The following is a 24149-nucleotide window of genomic DNA, read 5'->3' on the forward strand; positions in this document are numbered from 1 at the left end:
CGTGTAATGCGAAACAATGGTTGATATTATATCACTATTACAAGTGTAGTTTTTCTTTATTTCATTTTCGTTTCCGCTGAGAATATTGTTTTGACTTGCAGTGTCCTTTACGACGTCTACTCTATTTTGCATCAGCGCTTTTATCGCACGTTATTCGCTTACAACACCGATCAATCAGCTTTTCATAACAATGTGTTATTACCACATTGTCCAATCGCAAGGTTAAGCTCAGTAACGTCACCTCAGAAAAGCTGTTTATGGCAACCAATGGGATAAGAGGAAATAAATTTTTCTTGACAGGTCCAATTGAAGAGCCGCTTAATCTTCTGTCACCAGTCTCCGCAGACGTTTGTAAGTTGTGCAGCTACTTGAGAACCGTACCGTAACCTGACGGCTTGCATGTGACCAGGGATGGAGGCGAGTCTAACTTGTGCCGTGTGCCTCGGGCTCTTTACTGAACCCGTTACGCTTCCCAAATGCTCACACAACTTCTGTAGGACGTGTGTACGGGACTGCGTGGCCCCCGAGAGCCGCACTGTTTACAGCCTGCCCCTGGACCACGGGGGCGCTTCTTCCTGGCGAACAGTATGCTGCCCGCTGTGTCGTAAAGTAAGCCCGCTTGCCGGAGGAGTAAGCTCTTTGCCAACCAACACCACGCTGGCTGAGTTAGTAAGTTTGGTGACCGCTACCCGTGAAGTCAAGAAAGAAAATAAGGAAACAGGGGGTGCTGTCGGTAGCAGCTCCGGAACGGAATTCTGTTTCCTTACCTCTTGTACTGAGCATCCGGGGAAGGAACTGCAGCTGTACTGTAAGATCTGTGCTGTGTCCTGTTGCGGAAGCTGCGTGTCAGAGCGACACCAGGGCTACTGCCACTCAGTCAACCTGCTGGATATGGTGTTCCAAGAGGAGAAGGTGAGCTGCATGAGAGTAGATAGATTGAAGCCTCCAAACTCAGTTTGTACGTCTGTTAGGGGGATAGTGAGGGCTTGTTCAAACTGTGAGAGCCAACACTTTAGTAGTTATATCATTCATAAAGGCACAATATTAAACGTTACATGCTAGTAATGTATGTGTTTCTCCTGCAAGGGCTTGACAACTTTGTTGAAAATTTTAGAAGACAGCCCAGAATCTTAGGAGGCAGAATTTTTTTTTTTTATTGAGGATTGCGAGTATAACCCACACACGAAGAGGGCTGCAATGATCTATATGTTGTATCTAAAGGCTTTTAAAATGCATTTTTTGGGGGGCATCTATGGCACCCAAGGGATTAAATTGCAAAGCTGGGAGTTTGAAAAGGAAAGACCACCCTAACAAAAGATATGTTGCAGCGTTTTATGTCCCAGTCATTGCTGTGGAGGCAAACAGCGCTGTGCTCTGGCAGCACTTTCCTTTAACACTTTCTTGTGAGCAATGCACCTCTTAATTATTACCTTTTTCACCTTTATAAATATGTGGTATTAGATCAAGAGCAAAGTAAACAAATTTATTAACAAAATTTATTTTTTGCAAATAATTTGCAATGCACTTTTCAACTGCTGCACTATATTATAAAACTTAAAAAATTGGTTTATTCTCCAGTTAAAGTGAGAGTAAATCCTAGTGTTTGTGAAAAGCTAGGATTTACCAGTGCAACAAATAGAGGGGACTTTCTGTCATGACGTATAAAATACTTCATGCTGAAAGTTCCTTTGTCTGCAGTGTTAGCCGCCCTGAGCGCCTCAGACGGCCCACGGCAGAACGCTATTTTCTTCAATGAGGTGACATTTTTACCTTTTAGCCAATAGCCGTGTGGCCCAGTTGGCATTATGCCGGATAGCAGGCACGCTATTGGCTAAGATCACCTCACTGAAAACTAGCGTTCTGCCGTGGGCGGCCTGAGGCCATCAGTGCAGTGAACAATGCAAACAAATAAAGGAACTTAGTGACGTAAAGAACTTAATATGAAGTATTTTATACTTAAAGGGACACTTTCATGATTCAGAGCATGCAACTTTCTAATTTACTACTATCAAATTTTCTTCATTCTTTTGGTATCTTTATTTGAAATGCAAGAATGTAAGTTTAGATGCCGGACCATTTTTGTGAACAATCTGTGTTGTTCTTGCTGATTGGTGGATACATTCATCTACCAATAAAAAAGTGCTGTCCAAAGTTCTGAGACAAAAAAAGCTTAGATGCCTTTTTCAAATAAAGATATCAAGAGAATGAAGAAAATGTGATAATAGGAGTAAATTAGAAAGTTGCTTAAAATTGCGTGCTCTATCTGAATCACAAAATATTTTTTTTTGGGTTCAGTGTCCCTTTAAAGTGAATGTAAAGTTTCATCAAGTAGTGCCCGGTTTTTAAAAATACTATTAAAAACAGGGGCACTTTCATTGATGAAAACTAAACTTTTTATATTTGTAGAAATACTTACGTCTTCGTCTTGAAAGCCGCTCCAGCCTTTCACAAACCTCTTCCTACGTCGACAATGATTATTCCGGCATCCTCCAATCACGGCTTCACCCCCGGGGGAAGCATTGCCTAAAGCAACGCTGTGATTGGAGGAAGGCCAGAATCGTCATTTCTGACGTAGGAAGAGGCTTGGGACAGCTGGCGAAGTGCTGGAGCGGCTTTCAAGACGAAGAGCTAAGTATTTCTACAAATATGGTGCAATGTAAAGTTTCATCAATTAAAGTGCCCCTGGTTTTTAATAGTATTTTTAAAAACCGGGCACTACTTGATAAAACTTTACATTCACTTTAATGACTGAAATTCCCCTTTATTTGTTGCATTGCTAAAACCTAGCGTTTAAAAAAAACCCCGCTAGGATTTACCATTGCTTTAATCAACACATTGCAGCTGAGTTGGTGCTTTAGTGTAACTGCCTAATTTAAAATTTCATTTCAAAATGATCTGCAGAAAAATTTTCACTAAAAAATTCTCAGAAAGTTGAAAAAAGTTCTGCCTCTGAGCCTGCCATCCATACTGTGCAGGGCATGTCGTTGCCATCCGCAATTAGCCTGTATCGAGGAAGAGAGAGTACGAGCAGGGACATGAATAGCAATACGAAGTAGGTATGTGCATAATTTCGCCATTCATTATTTGTTAGTGAAACAAGTGTTTAAAATGGTTGCACTCTGTGGCATTTGGATAATTTTGGCGTCGGATTTGTAAGAGTAAAACTGCAAAACAGATATTTGTGTGTTGCACTTTTACTCTGATAAATGTGATGTAGTAGTGATCTGAATGCCGCAGATGTCATCCATTTTTGGCATTCCTTTTAACTAATGAATGCTAAAATGCACATACCTAGTGCATACTGTTGCTGTTTAGGATAAAAACACTGTCATAACAGCTATTAAACATCAATCATTCTCCTTTTTCAACTGCATGATGGGAATTGTAGCCCCTAGGAGTGTGTCAGAAGAGATGCACTGGGCACCCCATGACATTCCATTATGGCACCTACCTTCAGGGCTAAACATTTTTAAGCACCATGGACACCCAGGCATGTGGGATAATGGAGCCCTAGATTTAACACATATCTTAATCATCTCCAGAGGAAAAGTGCACTAGTGGGACCTAGCTAAACACATCTGGATAGCCAATGACAAGAGGCATTTGTCGGTAACGACCAATCGCCAGCTAGCTCCTTTTAGTGCATTAATGGTCCTGAACCTACCTACCTACATATGCTGTTCAACAAAGCATAGCAAGAGAAGAAACTAAATTTTGATTTTAAAATTTTTAATATTTCATCTTCTATTTGAAACATGAAAGTTTGATTATGAGATTCATGTCTTAAGTGCCATAGTAGACGAAAAATCACATGCTCTAATGCGATCATCAGTGCACAGTGGGTCCTGAGCGGCACTTCTACTGTGTGTTTAATCCCGTTTTAGGGCTTAAACACAGAGTAAGGTAAATAGTTGTACAATTACATGCTCCAATGGATTAGAGCGTGCCATTTTTGATTATTATGGCCTTAAAGGTTCATAGCATGTGTGAGCATTTAAGTTTTTATGCTGTCAGGTATGCCCATGCTTTTTTTAAGAGGATATGTTAAATTATGTATATGTTCTGTATGATCTATAACATAGAACATTTCCTTTTACTTGAAAAGGAAAAATCTTAATTGTTTAAAACAAACTTGTCAAGCCCTGGTTTTACTGTGTGTGTGTGTATGTATATGTGTATATATATATATATATATATATATATATATATTCTCTCCCACACTGTATGTACACACACAGTGTGTGTGTGTATGCATGTATGATCATTTTTTTTTTTTTTTTTTTTTTTTTTTTTTTTTTTAATTCTCCATGTTATAGGGGATCATGAATGTGTGAATTGATTTGAATCTTAATGTTTGGTAAAGCTTTTCTATTAATATTTAATTTCTCTTTTTTTGTTTTTTTTTGTTTATACAGCTAACTCTTTTCAGCAGCTTTAAAAAACTGCGTGAAATCCATGAGAAGCTAACAAAGGAAATTGATGTAACAGATATTGAGGTGAGTACCTGTGCATCAACAAAAATGCTTAAAATTTATTTTAACGGTCAGGTGTTCAGCTGATGTAACTAAGATATGCTAACTCTGTAGTTTGCAGATGATAACCTGTTTAGGCTTTAAACTTGTTGGATGAAAGATCATTATTTGAATAAACTTTTGATGGTTGGCTGTAAAAATTATGGGTAGTCCCTCTATGCTCTCCCTTAGCAATACATATAGGTAGATAAGACCCATTATTGGACAGACACAGGACCCCACACTGTCTCTTTCAAACTTTTATTTATTTTAATAATATGCCTCGCAGCATTTTTCCTATTTATGGGTGCTTGTTAACTCGGTAAAGCCCATGCTCACCACATAACTATATATCATAAGAACCTTTATTTGATAGTGGATCCTACTATTTAAAGAATGGGTTTCACATCCTTATATTTGTCAAGTGATTGTCCTATTAATACTGGTAGCACGTGGCCACAAGCCCTGACCTTGTTTTGTGGTGGTAGACAGGGCTAATACTTGTTCTCCACGCTAATACAAATCTGCTCACATCTAGAACGAGAGATACAGTGACAATAAAAATGTTTGCAAGTATTTATTATTCTATACTGTTTGTTGTGCCCTCATCTATAGTCTTTCCAAACTAATTTGTTCAGAATTTAGGAGCCAGGCCAGAAACGTTTAGACCTCTATATGAAATAATAGGGCACTCATGGGTGTATTGAAGACTGTAAACCAGGGTTCTAGTGCCTAATTTTAAGGTACAAGTGGCTCCCTGGCACTTGGGTTTGCTGAACCCTGCTTTAGAGATTCTTTAGAATAACCCTGATTGCCTGTATGCTTGACTTGACAGTTGGAGAGAAGTGATGCCAGATGTGACCTTGTTTAAAGGGATGTGCAACCCACAATTTTTCTTTCGTGAGTTAGAGCATGCACTTTTGTGTTTCATGTCCCTTTAAGCAACTTTCTTATTCACTTCTATTATCTAATTCACTTTTTTTGGTATCCTTTGTTGAAAAGCATACCTAGATAGGCTAAGAGCAGCAATGCACTGGGAGTTAGCTACTGATTGGTGGCTGCACATATATGCCTGGTCATTTAAATGGGTCACCTGATGTGTTCTTCTTCAGGGTCTATTTTATATTCACACCACCCAGCTACAATTTAAGCCAATATTGGGCTAATTTAAAAAAAAAAAAAAAAAATTCCAATGTTTGTTGCACAGATTATCACGAAAGGGACATGAAACCCAACATTTTCTTTCATGATTCAGATAGAGAATACAATTTTTAATTGTTTTATTTATAATCCAAGTCACTGTCCAAAAACAATATCAACCATTTTGAAAACATGGCATAATCAAAAGATACAATAAATTTGACAACATAGTACTATGTTCATTTATACATGTAGTTAAATTTAGGCTAATCATCACATTAATGAACACAAACATTTTATTTTCCTACAATGCTTGGAGTTTTTGATTTTCAGTATTTCCCCCCCCCCCCCCATGCGAAGAGAAAACATAACAAAAAACAAAAAACAAAAAAAACAAACGAAAACAAACAAAAAAAAAAAATTACCATCACTTTCTTCCTCCTGAAGCTTTACCAGTTCCCTAATAGAACAATTTCTGTATTTCTAAAGGGGAAGATTATATAATCTATTTCTGCAGCCGGAAAGATTTTTAAGAAGGCAGCCCATTTATCAAAGAACCTTTTAATGTCTTGTTCATTATTTATATCCGCGTTTCTCTGGTCTAAAATGCATTGTTTTTTCATGCAGTTTTTAATTTCAGTAATGCTTGGCATTGCATGACTTTTCCACTTCTTACAGATTAAATACCTGGTAGCAAGAATAGCGGAGATTATTATTTTTTCATCAGTTTGCTTACCAGGCTCTTCCTTAAGGCAGAGTATTATCTGATATATTGTCAAAGAGACATAGCCTATCTTAAGCACCTTTTTTAGCCAGTATTCGAGCCTAGCCCAGAGATTTTTAATCTTTGGACAATACCAAAACATATGTATTAAATCAGCTGCCTGATACGAACATTTAGGACATTTATTAAACCCTACATTCACACATTTGAAACCTCTCTCGGGGGTAAAATATGCCCCATGAAGGAGCTTAACATGTGCCTCCCTCCAAGTTGCAGAGAGCGTTACTTGTGCAATTTTTTTAATTGACAATTGAATAGTTTTAGACTCAATATTACTCTGAGGGATTGCTGTATTCCAGTAGAGGGCAATCTTTGCCAGTACCGGTTCTCCTTTATTTGTACCCAGAAGGTGATAACATGGTGCAATTGACATATGACCATTTCTTGTTAGAGCAAGCCAATCATCGAGTTTACCTAGTCCCCATTCCCAACCAGCTTTCTTAACTAGGTCCTGTGCAAAATGCCTTAATTGCAAATACGCAAAGAAGTCTTTATTGGGCAAATCAAAATCTCTTTTTAATTCCTGGAATGTTTTGATATATTTTCTCTCTTTATCAATTATTTGGTATACCTTGGTTAACCCCCGATTATGCCATTTCCTAAAGACTTCGGAATGCAATCCTGATTGAAAAATAGGGTTACCTATTATAGGCAAAAGACAGGTAGCACTATTATTAATTGAAAGAAAGGTTACTATCTTGTGCCAAGCTTTAAGTGGGTTAAGAATTGTTTTAAATCGTTTAATTTCTGAGGGGATTTCTTTAGGTACTAAGTGTATTAATGCAGATAGAGAATATGGGTAGCAGACACTGGTCTCGAGATAATTATTCAAGACATAGTTATTAGATGAGATCCAGTCTGTTACGACACGAGCCAGAAAGGAGAGGTTATATAGCCTTATGTCTGGTAAGGCAAGACCACCATCCTTTCTTGGTATTGAAAGTTTCATAAGAGATATCTTTGACCTCTTATTCTGCCATAAGAACTGTATAAGTGAAGTATTGATTGAACGTATATCCTTACCTAATAGAATTATTGGTGTATTTTGAAGTATATATAAAAGTTTTGGAAGAAGAGCCATTTTAAAAAGGGCAATCCTTCCAGAAAGTGATATTGGGAGATTTTGCCATAACAAAAGCTTTTCTTTGATCATTTTTACTACTGGGGGTATATTCAATGTATAGAGATCTACGGACCTTGTCGGAATATGAATCCCTAGATATTTAAAAGAATCTTTTACTTGGCGAAAAGGAGTTTCTAATATTGAAGTTTTATTTTTCCTGAGCCACACTATCTCTGATTTTGTCATATTTACTTTGTATCCAGAGAATGTACCAAATTGTTCCAAGATCTGAAAAAGTTTTGGTAAGTTCAGTTTGGTGTTAGCCAAATAAAGCAGCAGATCATCAGCATACAGACCGATTTTTATTTCGCAGTTACGAATTTTTATACCATCCAAATGATGGCGTATTTTAATTGCTAGAGGTTCAATGGAAATATTAAATAAGAGCGGGGAAAGAGGACAGCCCTGCCTTGTTCCTCTACCTAACAAGATAGAGGGGGAAATGTTGTTATTCACTATCAATCTTGTAGATGGGTGTTTATATAGATTTTCGATAAATTCAAGAAAATTACCTCTGATGCCAAATTGTCTTAACGATGTTTTGATATGTTCGTAAAATATTGAATCAAAGGCTTTTTCAGCATCTAAGGAAATAATAGCAAGGTCAGGTATGTCCTCCCCCCCGCTAGTTAAATTAGATAGTACCTCAAAATATTCTGTCACCAATAGGGCTTCCCTAATTTTTGAGGCTGAGTTGCGGTTATTTAGAAAACCTGCTTGATCAGTATGTATAATTTCTGAGAGGGGTCTTTGAAGTCTAGATGCTAGAATTGCAGTAAGAATTTTGTAATCTGAATTTAACAGTGCAATTGGTCTGTAGGATTCCTTGTATTCAGGGTTTTTTCCGCCTTTTAATATCAAAGTTGTGTAAGAATTGGTAAATGAAGAGGGGATCATTTTACCACTAATAAAGAAGCTGTTAAAGAGCGTGCAAAGATGTGGGGTGGCTTCACCAATCAGGATCTTATAGAATTCACTAGGCAAGCCATCTGGACCTGCTGCTTTATTTGAGGCAAGCTTGGATATTACTTTCTCTATTTCTTCTATGGAAATAGGGACATTGAGGCTATCAGCCATTTCTGATGTGACAGTAGGATACGTGATATCTCTCCAAAAGTCATCAGATGTATGCGTATCACTTGTTTTAAATGAATATAATTCCTGGTAATATTCATTAAATGCAGCTAGTATGTCTTCGGCTTTAGAAAGCTGAAGACCTTTATTATACAATTTGTCTATGATTGGTTGTTTTTTCTCATTTTTTATTAATTTGGCCAGCATCTTACCTGATTTATTACCATATTTATATAGCTTAGCCTGCATTTTTAATTCCTTTTGAGTTTCTTGCAGTAAAACAAAAGTATCCCTTTCATTTTTTGCTTTAACGTATTTTGCCCAATTTAAGGGGGTTTTGTCAAGCAGATAATGATTATAAGTGTTAGTTAAACATTGGCATGATTCTCTTTCTCTAGATCGAATTTTCTTATGCAGGGCTGAGCTATATGAAATTATTTCGCCTCTCATTACTGCTTTTGCAGTGTCCCAAAATACTTCAGGGCGGTTTAAATAGTCTTTATTAAAATGTACAAATTCCTTATATCTATTTATAAGCCAGTTCTTGAATTTTACCTCAATCGTCAGATAGTAGGGAAAAAAGAAACGTGTTGCAGCAGAATACAAATGTGAAAGCTGAAACTCAAGTACAATCGGTGCATGATCTGAAAGAAATATTGGTCCTATATCTGTTTTTACCCCTCTCATCACCATACGTTCATCAATTAGAAAAATGTCGATTCTGGAGAGCGTCTTATGCGCCTTGGAAAGACAGGTAAAATTTTGAGTAGAAGGATTTTGCTGTCTCCAGATATCCCGCAGTGCTAAGTTCTGCATTATTTTTTTAAACATCTTACCCTCTAGATTATCTTTTTTTTGTTTTAACTGTTTGACATTATGTCTTAGCCTATCGATCGGGCATTGTGGTGCCATATTGTAATCTCCTCCCATAATTAAAGAGCCTTCCGTGAAGGATAATAATTTGGTCTGCAAAGTGTTCGAAAATTTTGGATCAAATACATTAGGGCCGTATGTATTACATAATGTATACATCTTCTGGGCAATCTTTATTTTCAGTAGTACATATCTCCCCCCGATGTCAGCCTCAAAATGTGTGACTTCGGTATCAATTTTCTTTCCTATTAGAATTGCTACCCCCCTTTTCCTCTTAACACTAGGTGCAAAATAGATTTCTTTTACCCATGTTGATTTAAGTTTTAAAGATTCTTCAGCTGATAAATGGGTTTCTTGAATAAAACCTATGTCAGTCTGGATCTTTCGCAGGTGATTAAGGATTGCTTTTCTTTTTATAGGGGTAGATATACCACCTACATTCCAAGATACTATTTTACAATTTTTATTCAGCATATTCATTTATACATTAAGAAGGGAGAAAGAGAAGAGAGAAAGAGAAAAAAAAAAAAAAAAAAAAAAAAAAAAAATAATAATAATAAAATATAATAATAATTTAAAATTAGACACCTAAATTTTCTCCGCACAGGTGGGGGTTGGGTCCTAGGACTCACGTCTAGAAGAGACACGGTCTTTCCCATAAGCAAAAACCTATAGCTTACACTCAGTCTAATAATCAGATATTCAATATTGCTGTTATTAAGCTTAGGAACCCAGTGTGTTATAGAAGCTCTCAGCCAGTTGAGCTTCTTCAAAGAAGTGTGTGACTTCCCCAACTTTAACCTTTAATTTGTAGGGGTACATTATGGTTGCCTGGTACCCTTTTTGTATCAATTTGGAACAAATAGGAGCAAGCTCCCTTCTCCTTGCTGCAGTGTCAGCGGAGAAATCTTGAAACATAAGGATTGTAGCGTCTCCAGCCTTAACAGGCTGTTGTTTGCGATAATGCTGGAATAAGGTAAGTTTGTCTTGAAAATTTAATATTCTAGCGATAACAGGCCTAGGCCTAGTTCTATCTTTATTGCCTGAGCAAGGTAGACCAAGTCTGTGCGCTCTCTCCACTGGGATGGGATATAGGGTAGATGGCATCTTTAAAATTGTAGGCAAGGTTTCTGATATAAAATTAACAAGATTGTCATATTGTTGTTCTTCCGGAAGGCCTATAATTCTTATATTATTTCTTCTAGAACGATTTTCTAGATCTTCTAATCTGTTTTGAATTTTCTGTACGTTATTATTTATACCTTCTAGATTAGAACTATGCGTTATTGTTAGATCTTCCAGGTCCGAAACTCTTTGTTCGGCTTCCTGCAGCCTATTGGAGAATTGACGAACCTCTTGTGTCAGAGAAAGAAAATCTTGTTTGATTTCAGCTCTAAGAGCCTCAAATTTAGGAGAGAGCGCATCAGATATACTAGCGACTAAGCTGTGAATATTGGTTACTTCTTGTACAACTGGTACATTTAACATAGTTGGTTGCGCTTCTGTGGGAGGCTCCTGATTACCCTTCAATTTTCTGTCTCTCTGTCTTGCTGCCATGGCTGGAGAAATATTCCGGGGTGAGGTGTGAAGGAATTTATCCATGTGCCAGAAAAGAAAAGAGAATTAAAAAAAATTGAAGTGAGGCAATTTATCTAAGTGAAGATCAATACAGGGAGTGAACTTAATTTTAGAGTTAAGTTTGAGAAGGTGAAGCGTTCTCAAATAGACAAGTGAGGATAGGGATGTGCACTATTGTGACCAAGTGAGGGAAAAGAAAAGGGGAGAGAGAAAAAAAAAAAAAGGAAAGAAAGGAAAAATAATAAACTGTGAATTAAATCGTGTTATTTAGATCCAGCCAGGGATGCAGAGATCAGGGACGTTATTAATGTTAGGCAATTTTATGCCAATTTGTTAATTGTCTTACTGTTGCTAATCTTCAAAAGACACAATAAAGGAAATGGTATCTCTGAAAGCAGCAACAGCAATTTCTTAATTAGATTTATATCCAAGAAAATATTATTCCAGCAATTATATACAGTATATTTTATAGGTAAGCAAACATATTCACAGTGACCTAGTTATATCCTGGTTCAGTCAGTTTCATTTGTATTTTATTTTCAGAGAAGTTAAAATATCTCTTCTTTAAAGAAAATTTATAAGGTAGTTTTAACTAATGATCTTTATATTTCTATATAAACTTTCTCCCTGTCCAATAGTAAGGGATAGTATTTTATTTTCAGGGAACGTAGGAGATTTATTCTTAGGAAAGAGTTATTAGATAATATAACTGAGGATCTTTTATCTCTATATAGCCCTTCCCTCCAAGCAGTAATAATGGGTAATATATCCTGAAAAAGGTTATAGTAAATTTCTCTGGTATTGAATTATTAATTCCTTATTCACACTCTATAACCTTTGATTTTTTTTTTCCTCCCCTTCTCCTCTCCCTTCTCTCTCCCCTGAGAATGTTTCACTTTTTAGAGGAGAAAGTACAATGTCTTTTTACATACTATGCACATTTTACACATTCTTAAGCATTAACATTTTTGCCTAGATTTGCTCAATACATTGATATGACAAAAATTGTAGCGACAAGTAATATAGTTAAATAAAATTAAATGTGCCAAACAAATCATATGCAGAAAAAAGAATCATATAAGGAGCCAATGGAAAAAAAAAAAAAAAAAGTTCCTTTATATAGTTAATAAAGTTCAGCCAGTTCTTGTATGTATGCAGCTCGTCACCTTACCTGGGTCATTCTATGCATCAGCGTTCAACTAATAGCCAGGTAGGTGGGCAGAAAGAGCCTTCAATATGAGAAAATGCCAAAATTGCTGATACCTATTAGAGGGGTTAATTATACAGCCATCTTCCATAGCATTTTTACCAGGATCCATACAGTGTTCCCCAGGACATGCAGCTCTGGTTGGTATCCCCAAAAAAAAGGTGAAGAGAGAAAAACATGCTCCCAGATTGAGCACCTCCTAATTTAGCGCTTACCCACAGCGTCTCGAGGAACCAGAGCAGAGATATGCAGAGGCGCTGCACAGGGAGATCTCAGCGGCAACTGCCAGGCTAGCTACACACAGCCCCGACCTCCCACGCAGCACCGGTGGGGGAGGGGGGATTCTCCAGCAAGCTTTCAGTCCGGCACCGAGCAGAGCCGCTTCGAGTACTTATCGCTCCCTGCTTGAAGATGCGGCTCCGCCACCACACTTCAGCTCAGTCTCACGGATGATTTCTGTCTCCCTCGCAACTTCGGTGGGGGAGAGGAAGGTATGTGGGGGGTCCGCCGCGCTGCTGTGGGTACTCAGGGCAGGAGTCAGGAAAAAAACATCAGGTCCTTTGTTAGTGCAGCAGTGTTGATATATGTAAATAGCCTTATCCTCCCACGCAGCACCGGTGGGGGAGGAAAGGGTATGGAGAGAATCTGCTGTTATCCTGCAGGTAATTAGGGCCAGGTTCAAGGCAGTTTATCAGTATAGCAGAGAGAGTGTATAAAGATAGCCTCAACCTCCCACGCAGCACCGATGGGGGAGGGAGGCACTCTGTTCCTCTTTGAAGTTATATCACAAGTTCTAATATATATAAAAAGAGGAAGCCCAAGGTATAGGCTTTTTGCAAGCTGACTAATAATGTCAGCACAGTGGGATGTCTGTCCACTGTCTGGTTCCAGGAGCGTTGATACAGGCTATCCAAGAAGCTACCCAGGTCCCTGGGTTTGGCACGAGAAACTCCACCAGCAGCTGCAGGACTGGAAGGTAATCACACACAGGTGTGTGCAGTTAGCTCCTCCTCCGGAAACCACCAGAGAATACCAGAGAATACAATTTTAAACTACTTTTCAATTTACTTCTATTTTCCAATTTGCTTCATTTTATTAGTATTTTTGTGGAAGAAGTAGCATTGCATTACTAGAAGCTAGTTAACACATTGGGTGAGTCAATAACATGAGGCATAAATGTGCAGTCACCAATAAGCAACTCAGCCTACCTAGGTATCTTTTCCAACAAAGAACAAAACAATATGGACAATAGAAGTAAATTGGAAAATTGTTTAAAATCACAAGCTCTATCTGAATCATTAAAGAAAAAATGTGGGTTTCATGTCCCTTTTTTAATTTTGTTAAATTAGACAGCTTAGGTAACATTTATAAACATCAGAAAATATTATAATAAAGTTATTACCACGTATTACTGCCCCCCCTCTGGCGCTGGGCTAAACTTTTCATAGGCATTTAAAATATCAGTTTTAATTTTTTTTAACCAGCTGTATTAAAGGGACAGTAAATACTAAATCATTTGTATTCCCCCCACTCATTGGTTCCACCATGTTGAAATCTAGCTTTCATTGCATTCCAGTGCTGACATCTGTGCAGCAAATGTTTCTTCAAATGCCTGCAGTAAAGTTTCAGGTTCCAAAACAGTGACACCTATAATTAGAAGGTGCGTGAAATGTATTTGGCGTTTTAGCATCCCTTTAATTATCTTACTGGGATAACAAATATTGGTTCATTGGTTGTGAACCATTTGGTTTTCTTAAGTTTAATTCTTCTATTCTATTTAAGCGACCTGTCATCTTGAAAACAAAGCAAATGGGTTTTCATTTGTCTGTACAGATATCTTTAGGATTGAGAACAACTAACAAACTAAAATGCATTTGGACTGCATCTTTAAAATGACTGTTCACCATATTTGATGCTACAGTTTTGTGATTTTGTTTTATTAGCATGATTGGCAGAATCTGTAATGTTCTCATGTGTTTGATTTCCATTTGATTGCTTTTTTTTTTTATTTTTATGCTTAATCAGAGTGGATATTACAAAGGTAAGTTCACTCCTTGAAGACTCCGTATTTATTTGCGCAGCAGTAGATCATTTTTGTATATAGTTTTAGAAGTGTGAAGGGAAAAAAAATTACATATCTAAAATTCTTCACTCACAATTATCCCATAAACAGAACTTCTTTTTTGGGGAAGACCACTGAAGTAATATAGTCTCAGTAGCTATGTAAAAATGAAATATATCTAAGATTCTTGACATGTTAGGCCAAATTATATACCTTGAAACATACATGTGCCAGTTACACACAAACAAATATTGGCTAGAATGATTTGTAATCATGGATACCTCTCTTATGGAAATTGTAAACTTATAATAAAACAAAGTCTGTGGACTTTCTCTTTACATTTGCATTTAAAGGGACATTAAACCCAAAATTTTTCTTTCATGATCCAGACAGAGAATACAATTTTAACCTTTTAACGCCGTTATGCCGTTCTATTCCGTCATATTTACACTGGGCTTTAAAGCCGTTATGACGGAATAGAACGTCATAACAAACGGCTGTCCTGAAGCCTTCTGTGCTTCAAGGACTTGATCGCGGTCTGGAGGGCGTTCCTAGGGTTGTAGGGACGCCCCCAGATGCGATCCAATAATTGAAATCTCGCGATCGTGCGTAGTTTCAATTTGTCTACATCGGAACACTTTAACCCTGTCACGAAAGGGTTAAGCAACATTCCAATTCACCTCTATTATCTAACTTGCTTCTTTCTTTAGATATCCTTTGTTGAAGAAAGAGCAATGCACATGGGTGAGCCAATCACACGAGGCATCTATGTGCAGCCACCAATCAGCAGCTACTGAGCCTAGATATGCTTTTCAGGAAAGAATATCAAGAGAATTAAGCAAATTAGATAATAGAATTAAATTGGAAAGTTGTTTAAAAGTGTATTCTCTATCTGAATCATGAGAGGAAAAAAAATAGGTTTAATGTTTTGAATAGAAGCATAGTTTCTGCATGTTATGATTAGATTTGCTACTGTTCTGCTTTTGGATTTAATATTTTTTTTTCTCCTGATGTTCCATTTACATTTAGAAATGTTAATTGTATGTTTGTTATCTACGGGTGTCATGGGAGGTTAGCAGATATATAACATTGTATTCTATTATATTTTCTACTGGTATTTTTGTATTCCTTCAAAAGGTGTGTGTGTGTGTGTGAGAGAGATATACATATACATACAGTTGCAAGAAAAATTATCTGAACCCTTTGGAATGATATGTATTTCTGCACAAATTGGTCATAAAATGTGATCTGATCATCATCTAAGTCACAACAATAGACAATCACAGTCTGCTTAAACTAATAGCACACAAAGAATGAAATGTTACCATGTTTTTATTGAACACACCATGTAAACATTCACAGTGCAGGTGGAAAAAGTATGTGAACCCTTGGATTTAATAACTGGTTGAACCTCCTTTGGCAGCAATAACTTCAACCAAACGTTTCCTGTAGTTGCAGATCAGACGTGCACAACGGTCAGGAGTAATTCTTGACCATTCCTCTTTACAGAACTGTTTCAGTTCAGCAATATTCTTGGGATGTCTGGTGTGAATCGCTTTCTTGAGGTCATGCCACAGCATCTCAATCGGGTTGAGGTCAGGACTCTGACTGGGCCACTTCAGAAGGCGTATTTTCTTCTGTTTAAGCCATTCTGTTGATTTACTTCTATGCTTTGGGTCATTGTCCTGTTGCAACACCCATCTTCTGTTGAGCTTCAGCTGGTAATCCTCAAAAGTAGTTTGGAAGACAGCACCTCAATGTATGTGGCTTGTGGGGCACGGAACCCAGGGTCTGCCTTGTCCTGCAGGTACTCCAAATAAACAAAAGATTGTTCCAGCCACCAATAATTTTAAAAGACCTTTATTATCTCATATCTTGGGTCTTAAAGGGCCACTGTAAGTAAATATTTTCTATGCCTGTTACTAACTAACTACCCCAAATACGCTTTTTATCAATAGCATTTCATTAACATATCTCTACCGTATATCAGAAATCTTGTCTGCAAATTTAATTGTTTTCCAAACCCACTCCGTGGGTATCCTTTGCTCTGTACCAATCCGTTTACAATACCTAGGTTTCAAAATGGCGCTTTAAACACAAAGTTATTGGTTTAAGTATTTTGAACATGCAGTGCTGAAAATAGTGGGCAGGATAACGTGACATCATCGGCGAATAAAAGATATAACTTTTAGAATGTTATGTTTTAACTTTAATATGTTAGTTGTTTAGCTTAAAAATTATAACAGAAAGTAATCCTTTAAGCAAAAAATACGTTTCAGGCCTGCTATAGGCCACATACGTGACTAAGGGCCTATAGCAGGCCTGAAACGTTGTATTTTTTTGCTTAAGACCCAAGATATGAGATAATAAAGGTCTTTTAAAATTATTGGTGGCTGGAACAATCTTTTGTTTATTTGGAGCTTCAGCTGGTAGACAGATGGCCTTAAGTTCTCCTGCAAAATGTCTTGATAAACTTGGGAATTCATTTTTCCTTTGATAGCAATCCGTCCAGGCCCTGATGCAGCCCCAAACCATGATACCCCCACCACCATACTTCACAGTTGGGATGAGGTTTTGATGTTGGTGTGCTGTGCCTCTTTTTCGCCACACATAGTGTTGTGTGTTTCTTCCAAATAACTCAACTTTGGTTTCATCTGTCTACAGAATATTTTGCTAGTACTTCTGGGGAACATCCAGGTGCTCTTGTGCGAACTGTAAACGTGCAGCAATGTTTTGTTTGGACAGCAGTGGCTTCCTCTGTGGTATCCTCCCATGAAATTCATTCTTGTTTAGTGTTTTACGTATTTTAGATTCGCTAGCAGGGATGTTAGCATTTGCCAGTGACTTTTGTAAGTCTTTAGCTGATACTCTAGGATTCTTCTTCACCTCATTGAGCAGTCTGCGTTGTGCTCTTGCAGTCATCTTTACAGGACGGCAACTTCTAGGGAGGGTAGCAGCAGTGCTGAACTTTCTCCATTTATAGACGATTTGTCTTATCGTAGACTGATGAACAGCAAGGCTTTTGGAGATACTTTTATAACCCTTTCCAGCTTTATGCAACTGGTGTGTGTTTTTTATAGGGCAGGGCAGCTGTAACCAACACCTCTAATCTCATCTCATTGATTGGACTCCAGTTGGCTGACATCTCACTCCAATTGGCTCTTGGAGATGTCATTAGTCTAGGGGTTCACATACTTTTTCTCCACCTGCATTGTGAATGTTTACATGGTGTGTTAAATAAAAACATGGCAAAATTTCATTCTTTGTGTGTTATTAGTTTAAGCAGACTGTGATTGTCTATTGTGGTGACTTAGATGATGATCAGATCACATTTTAGGACCAATTTGTGCAGAAATCCATATCATTTCAAAGGGTTCACATACTTTTTCTTGCAACTGTGTGTATATGTATGTATATGTATGTGTGTGTGTGTATATATATATCCCTATCTCTCTATCTCTCTATCTCACAAAAGTGAGTACGCCCCTCACATTTTTGTAAATATTTTATTATATATATTTTCATGTGACAACAATGAAGAAATTACACTTTGCTACAATGTAAAGTAGTGAGAGTACAGCCTGTATAACAGTGTAAATTTGCTGTCCCCTCAAAATAACTCAACACACAGCCATTAATGTCTAAACTGTTGGCAACAAAAGTGAGTACACCCCTAAGTGGAAATGTCCAAATTGGGCCCAAAGTGTCAATATTTTGTGTGGCCACCATTATTTTCCAGCACTGCCTTAACCCTCTTGGGCATCATCTTTAGAAGAGGCTTTCTTTTGGGACGACGGCCATGCAGATCAATTTGATTCAGTGTATGGTCTGAGCACTGAAAGGCTGACCCCCCCCCCTACCCCTTCAACCTCTGCAGCAATGCTGGCAGCACTCATACGTCTATTTCCTAAAGACAACCTCTGAATATGAAGCAGAGTACGTGCACTCAACTTTGGTCGACCATAGTGAGGCCTGTCCTGTGAGACCGCTGTATGGTCTTGCTCAGTTTCAGAGTCTTGGCAATCTTCTTATAGCATAGGCCATCTTTATGTAGAGCAACAATTCTTTTTTTCAGATCCTCAGAGTTCTTTGCCTTGAGGTGCCATGTTGAACTTCCAGTGACCAGTATGAGAGAGTGTGACAGCGATAACACCAAATTTAACACACCTGCTCCCCATTCACACCTGAGACCTTGTAACACTTAACGAGTCACATGACACCGGGGAGGGAAAATGGCTAATTGGGCCCAATTTGGACATATCCACTTAGGGGTGTACTCACTTCTGTTGCCAACTGTTTAGACATTAATAGCTGTGTGTTGAGTTATGTTGAGGGGACACCAAATTTACACTGTTATATAGGCTGTACACTCACTACTTTACAATGTAGCAAAGTGTCATTTCTTCAGTGTTACATGAAAATATTGAATACAATATTGACAAAAATGTGAAGGGTGTACTCATTTTTGTGAGATACTGTGTGTGTGTATATAGCTCTATGTTACAAGTAGCAGAGTTACTCACTGGAGTTAGAAACTGGAGGTGGAAACTGCAGACCAATTAACAGGTAAACTTTATAACTATACTTCTACACAATGCTCTCTATGACTTTTCTGCTCTCTCTGTCTGCCCTTCTCCTAAAAATCCCTGCATGTCCCTATAACAACAATCCCCACACTATCCATATATCACCCTCCCTTCTCTCATCCCCTATACTGTCTTTGTCAGCTCCAGCCCTGGCACTCCCAACAAACACGCCACCTACAAAAATGCTCCCGCACAGCTGAGCATGCCTGGAGGAAATCCCGCTCTGAACCTGATTTCATGCACTATAAGTTCATTCTTTACTCTTACACCTCTGCCCTCGCTTAGCTAAGCAAACCTACTTCTCTTATATCCACTCACTCTTCAAACCCTAAAAGACTCTTCTCCATTTTCAACTCTCTCCTCTACCCACCTGCACCACCCCCCTCATCTGCATTCAGTGCTCAAGACCTTGCTGACTATATTTTTTCAATAAAACACTTGCCATCCGAAGAAACATCCCAACACAAACCTGCAATCTCCCAACTCCTCTGCCACTCTCTGCACCCTCCTCCCAACCACTGAGAGTGAAGTGGCTTCCCTTTTGTCTTCCTCACACCTCACTACCTGCCCACTTGACCCTATTCCTTCACATCTAATTCCTCCTCTGTCTCCCACCCTCACTACGGCTCTTACTCACATATCCAACCTATCCCTTTCTACCAGCTCATTCCCTGCCTCCTTCAAACATGCAAAAGTTACCCCCATCCTCAAAATACCCTCCCTTGACCCTAACTCCCCTGCAAACTACTGCCCCTTATCACTGCTCCCGCTAGCTTCAAAACTCATTTTCGATCGCCTAACCCACTTCCTGTCCTCCAACTCATTGCTCGACCCCCTGCAATCTGGCTTCCATCCCCAACACTCAACTGAGACTTCCCTCACCAAGGTTACTAACTATCTCCTTTCTGCTAAAAACAAATGCTACTACTCTATACTCATCTTACTTGACCTCTCTGCTGCCTTTGACACTGTTGACCATCCCCTTCTCCTACGGACTCTTGGTCTCTGTGACACTGCCCTCTCCTGGATTCACTCTTATCTCTCTAACAGATCCTTCTCTGTCTCTCTTTCTGGTGACTACTCCTCTCTATTGCCTCTTTCCTGGGTCCTCTACTCCTTCTCTATTTACACTTCTTCACTGGGTAAACTTAACAACAGCTATGGCTTCAGCTATCACCTCTATGCTGATGATACCCAGATCTACCTTTCCACCCCTGCACTCTCTCCTTTTGTCAATTCTCACATCAGCGACTGCTTATCTGGCATTTCATCCTGGATGGCCTCTCACCACCTAAAAATAAACATATCCAAGACCGAACTACTTTTAATTTCCTCCCTCTAACTCTACTCCAGTTTCTAATTTTTCTATCGCTGTTGGCGGCACCACTGTCTCCCCATCACCCCAAGTCCGCTACCTCGGAGTCACGCTTGACTCAAACCTGTCCTTCATTCCCCACATTCAACTGCTCTCTTCATCCTGCCGCAATATCTCCAAAATTCGTCCGTTTCTGAGTGCTGAAACAACTACTAAACAGCTAATCCACTCCCTGGTAATTTCCCGACTTGACTACTGTAACAACTTACTAACTGGCCTCCCTCTCTCCCCTCCAATCCATTCTAAATGCATCTGCCAGGCTAATACACCTCTCTCAACGCTCCTGTTTCTGCTGCACCTCTCTGAGTCCCTTCACTGGCTCCCCATTTACAGTAGAGTTACATTCAAAATTCTTACCCTGACCTACAAAGCCCTCACCAATGCTGCCCCACCCTACCTGTCCTCATTCATTAACAAATATACTCCTGCCTGCCCCCTAAGATCCAACAATGACCTGCTTCTTGCGTCCTCTACCATCACCTCCTCTCATGCTAGACTACAGGACTTCTCTCGTGCGGCACCAACCCTCTGGAACGCACTTCCTCAAGCTGTCAGATTTGCCCCTAACCTCTCCTCCTTTAAACGTTCCCTAAAGACCTTTCTGTTCAGGGAAGCTTATCACCTGACTTATTAACTAACTAACAGTTGCCCTCTATCTCCTCACTAATATCTTTCTCACCTTTGCAGTCCCCACCTGTTTCCCATCCTCCTACCCATCTATATTGTAAGTCCCCATGGTATTAGGGCCCTCAATCCCTCCCCCCCCCCCCTGTATTTGTCTGTAAATTTTTGTCTATATCTTCATATTTTTGTCTATATTCTATATATTCTTACTCTGCTCTAATGAGATAAACTGCTAGTGTTTTAATTTCATGTATTATGTAAATTGTCCATATTTATTTCTATGGCCCATTATGTTTAAGTTATGTGAATAGTTGGCTTTTTTTATATTGATTACAGAATGAATTTATAAATGAGACCAATTTTGTTACCTCTGCTTTTGAACAAATTCAAAAGGCTTTAGAGCTTAAAAAGCAACAGCTTGTCGACCACATTGAATACCAAAGGAGTACAACCATGAAGGAGTACAGGGTGTGGAAACAAGTGAAAGATGATCATAGGAAAACAATTGAAAGTCTGCTTAAGGATTGTGAAAATATTGTTGATGAATTTGAGCCCCAGAGATTTCTTAAGGTAAAAAGTTCCGATGTAAAGATATAAGTAAAAAAAAAAATCACCCGATCATTAATGTTATTGTGTGATTTCAATGATGGGATTGTGTCTGGGGGGAGTGCCTATGACGCTAGGCACGCCCTCCAGCCCGCAATCCCATTCGGGGAGCACCTTTTGGCTTTAGTACAGCCAAAAGACTAGGACGTTCTATACCGTCCTAAGGGTGTTAAAGCTAAGGGGCTGATGAGAAATGGTTTTGAAAATAATTTCTGTATTCCTTGTTATAGGCCAGGTGTATTGCAGTATGCAATGATACATATTAGACAAATATCATTTCAATAAAATAAATAAAAAAAAATTTTTTAATTGGGCTAACATGATATTTGTCGAATATATATCATTGCATACTGCAATACATCTTGTCTACTGGACTAATATGGCTAAACCAATCTACATTATGTTGTATGCCCAAACGTATCTTGTTCCCAGTTTAGACGATAAACAATTCAAAAGGTTCTTTTGTAAACGTTTCTTTAGATATTAATTTTATGGGCCTGCTGTAAGGGGTTTGGTGGCAATAATTATTAGCTATTTATAATTAAAAGAAGATTACACTTAAAATAGTTAAAGGGACAGTCAAATCAAAGTTCAGCTTTCATGATTCAGATAAGGCAGACAATTTTAATCTTTCATGGTTACTTGTTTAAAACACATTTTGTGTTTTATTTTTAGAAAAAAAAATAGTTTCCTTTTTTAAATTGCCATGCAATATCTTGTTTTTGGTATATTAAAAAGCTGTTTTTGTCTCTAAAATAACTTGCATGTCAAATGAAAATATTCATCTTATTTAGATGCAACACTGTTTTTATAATTCCTTTACACTCCCTTTTTTTTTTTTTTTTTTTTTTTTTTCTTTAACAGGTGGCATGTGAATTGAATAGAAGGTAAACATTTGTACTATTTCTCTAATTTTAGTGTAATGTAATTATTTTTCATACGCATTAATGGATTGTTTTTTTTTTTTTTTTTTTTTATACACATTAAGAGACTCATTGCTAGAGCAAGCTCTAATGCCCACCTACTCTTGATGTACAGTATTTATTTATTTTAGTCAAAAATTACGTTTTTCATCTTGACTCTACCTGCTTCATGCAGCCTTGCTCTGTTTCTTGGGCAAAATTGTTCTTGACATTTTATTTCAACATGTTTTATTTTTATACTGATTTTATAATCCTGAATATTTTTTCTTTTTTTTTTTTTTTATCAGTTTTGCAAGTATTCCAATAGCATCTTGATTTAGATAAACTTTTTTTCCCCACTGAATTAAGGGTAATTATGTGTGTTTTGTTTTTCTTCCTGCACAGGATGAGTTCCAGTCTTGACATAATGGAACGTAGTTCAGATCAGCGCAAAAAGAAACAAAAATGGGGACCAAATTGTGTAGATATACAGCCTGCTTTGGATGCTATTTCAGCTCTACAGATTACAGGAAGCGTTCCTAATGGTTAGATGATATTGTGTACTTCATGTTATGTTGTGCATATTTCCATACCCATTTGTGATAGGTAGTTAAATGTAATGTGTGAATATGGTGGAAAGTGGTCAGGGTCTTTTCAGATTTGATCTCCGCTTTAGCCACTGCTCTTTAGTGACATTCCAAGTGTGTTTTTTTTTTTTTTTTTTTTTTTTTTGTGCGTGAACAGCTCAGAGCTGATAGTAGGTGTGGGCCTCAAAAAAAGTTACCATTAATTACTTTTTCGTGCTTAGGCAGAAGTTGAGGGTGTCACTATGAGCATAATTTAGGAGTATGGGTATGTTCTTGGGTAACAAGTAATGAAATACTGTATCTGTATGGTCATATAATTAGAACAGAAAATCTGACTATTAAGGTCTGACACACATTTAAATTGTATTTTTTTTTTCAATATTACAAACTTTCCAACACTTACAAAAATGTGACCATACTCGGATATTTCTAAATAATAAAAATGTATAATTTAATAGTGTATTTTTAATAGAAGTATATTTTAATATTTACAATTTGATATTTATGTTCTTTTGTTGTCCAATTTTAAATTGAGTGTTTTTTCCTTTGTGTCAAATCCCCAAAACTGTATGTAACATCTAAAATTTAATCGTTACATTATTCTTATTTAAAAAAAAAAATAAAAAAAAAATTAAAAAATGTAAATAAATATGTGTGTATTTCCTACTTCTTCTATTGGCAGTGAGAGTCCACAATGGCATCCATGGAATATGGGAAATGCTATTCCTGGGACCAGGGGGAAGCAAATACACCCCAAAACAACACTTAAATATCCCTCCCACTTCCTCCTACCCTCCAGTAGTTTTTTGCCTCATCTCATGGAGGTAGGCAGAGAGAAGGTGCTATATAATAAAGAGAAGACGTTTTATCATGGTTTGGCTTAGGAGAGCTGGGGATCGTGTATCTATATAACTATCAAAGGAGTATTGGAATATATAATATTGGTTGACACTGGGCTTCTCATGCCTCTTTTCAGTTTACATTTTCTCTGTCTGATAATGCGGTGTGTTAAACACAAAATTACAGACTCCTATGGGTGAGTTGTCCCCTCTTTCATGAGATTTTATCTAATAACGAGGAGGTATAAGTCGTGTTACGTGTTGGCCCCCTTGACGGA

The 24149-nt window shown here is 37.9% G+C and overlaps 1 protein-coding gene across 2 annotated transcripts in view; it reads left to right on the forward strand.

The window, feature by feature from the left end:
• Positions 1-313: 313 nt before the first annotated feature.
• Positions 314-24149, forward strand: part of LOC128650116 (E3 ubiquitin-protein ligase Midline-1) — an 84274-nt gene continuing 60438 nt past the window's right edge. The window contains exons 1-5 of one of the 2 annotated variants that reach the window (XM_053703806.1): positions 314-912; positions 4416-4496; positions 21274-21507; positions 22408-22430; positions 22851-22990. In XM_053703806.1, coding sequence (XP_053559781.1) covers positions 412-912; positions 4416-4496; positions 21274-21507; positions 22408-22430; positions 22851-22990 — 979 coding nt within the window. In that variant the 5' untranslated portion in view covers positions 314-411. The remainder of the gene's footprint in view (positions 913-4415; positions 4497-21273; positions 21508-22407; positions 22431-22850; positions 22991-24149) is intronic. The other variant, XM_053703807.1, reaches the window with a different exon arrangement.

This window comes from Bombina bombina, chromosome 2 (genome assembly GCF_027579735.1).
Source record: "Bombina bombina isolate aBomBom1 chromosome 2, aBomBom1.pri, whole genome shotgun sequence".
NCBI lineage: Eukaryota > Metazoa > Chordata > Amphibia > Anura > Bombinatoridae > Bombina > Bombina bombina.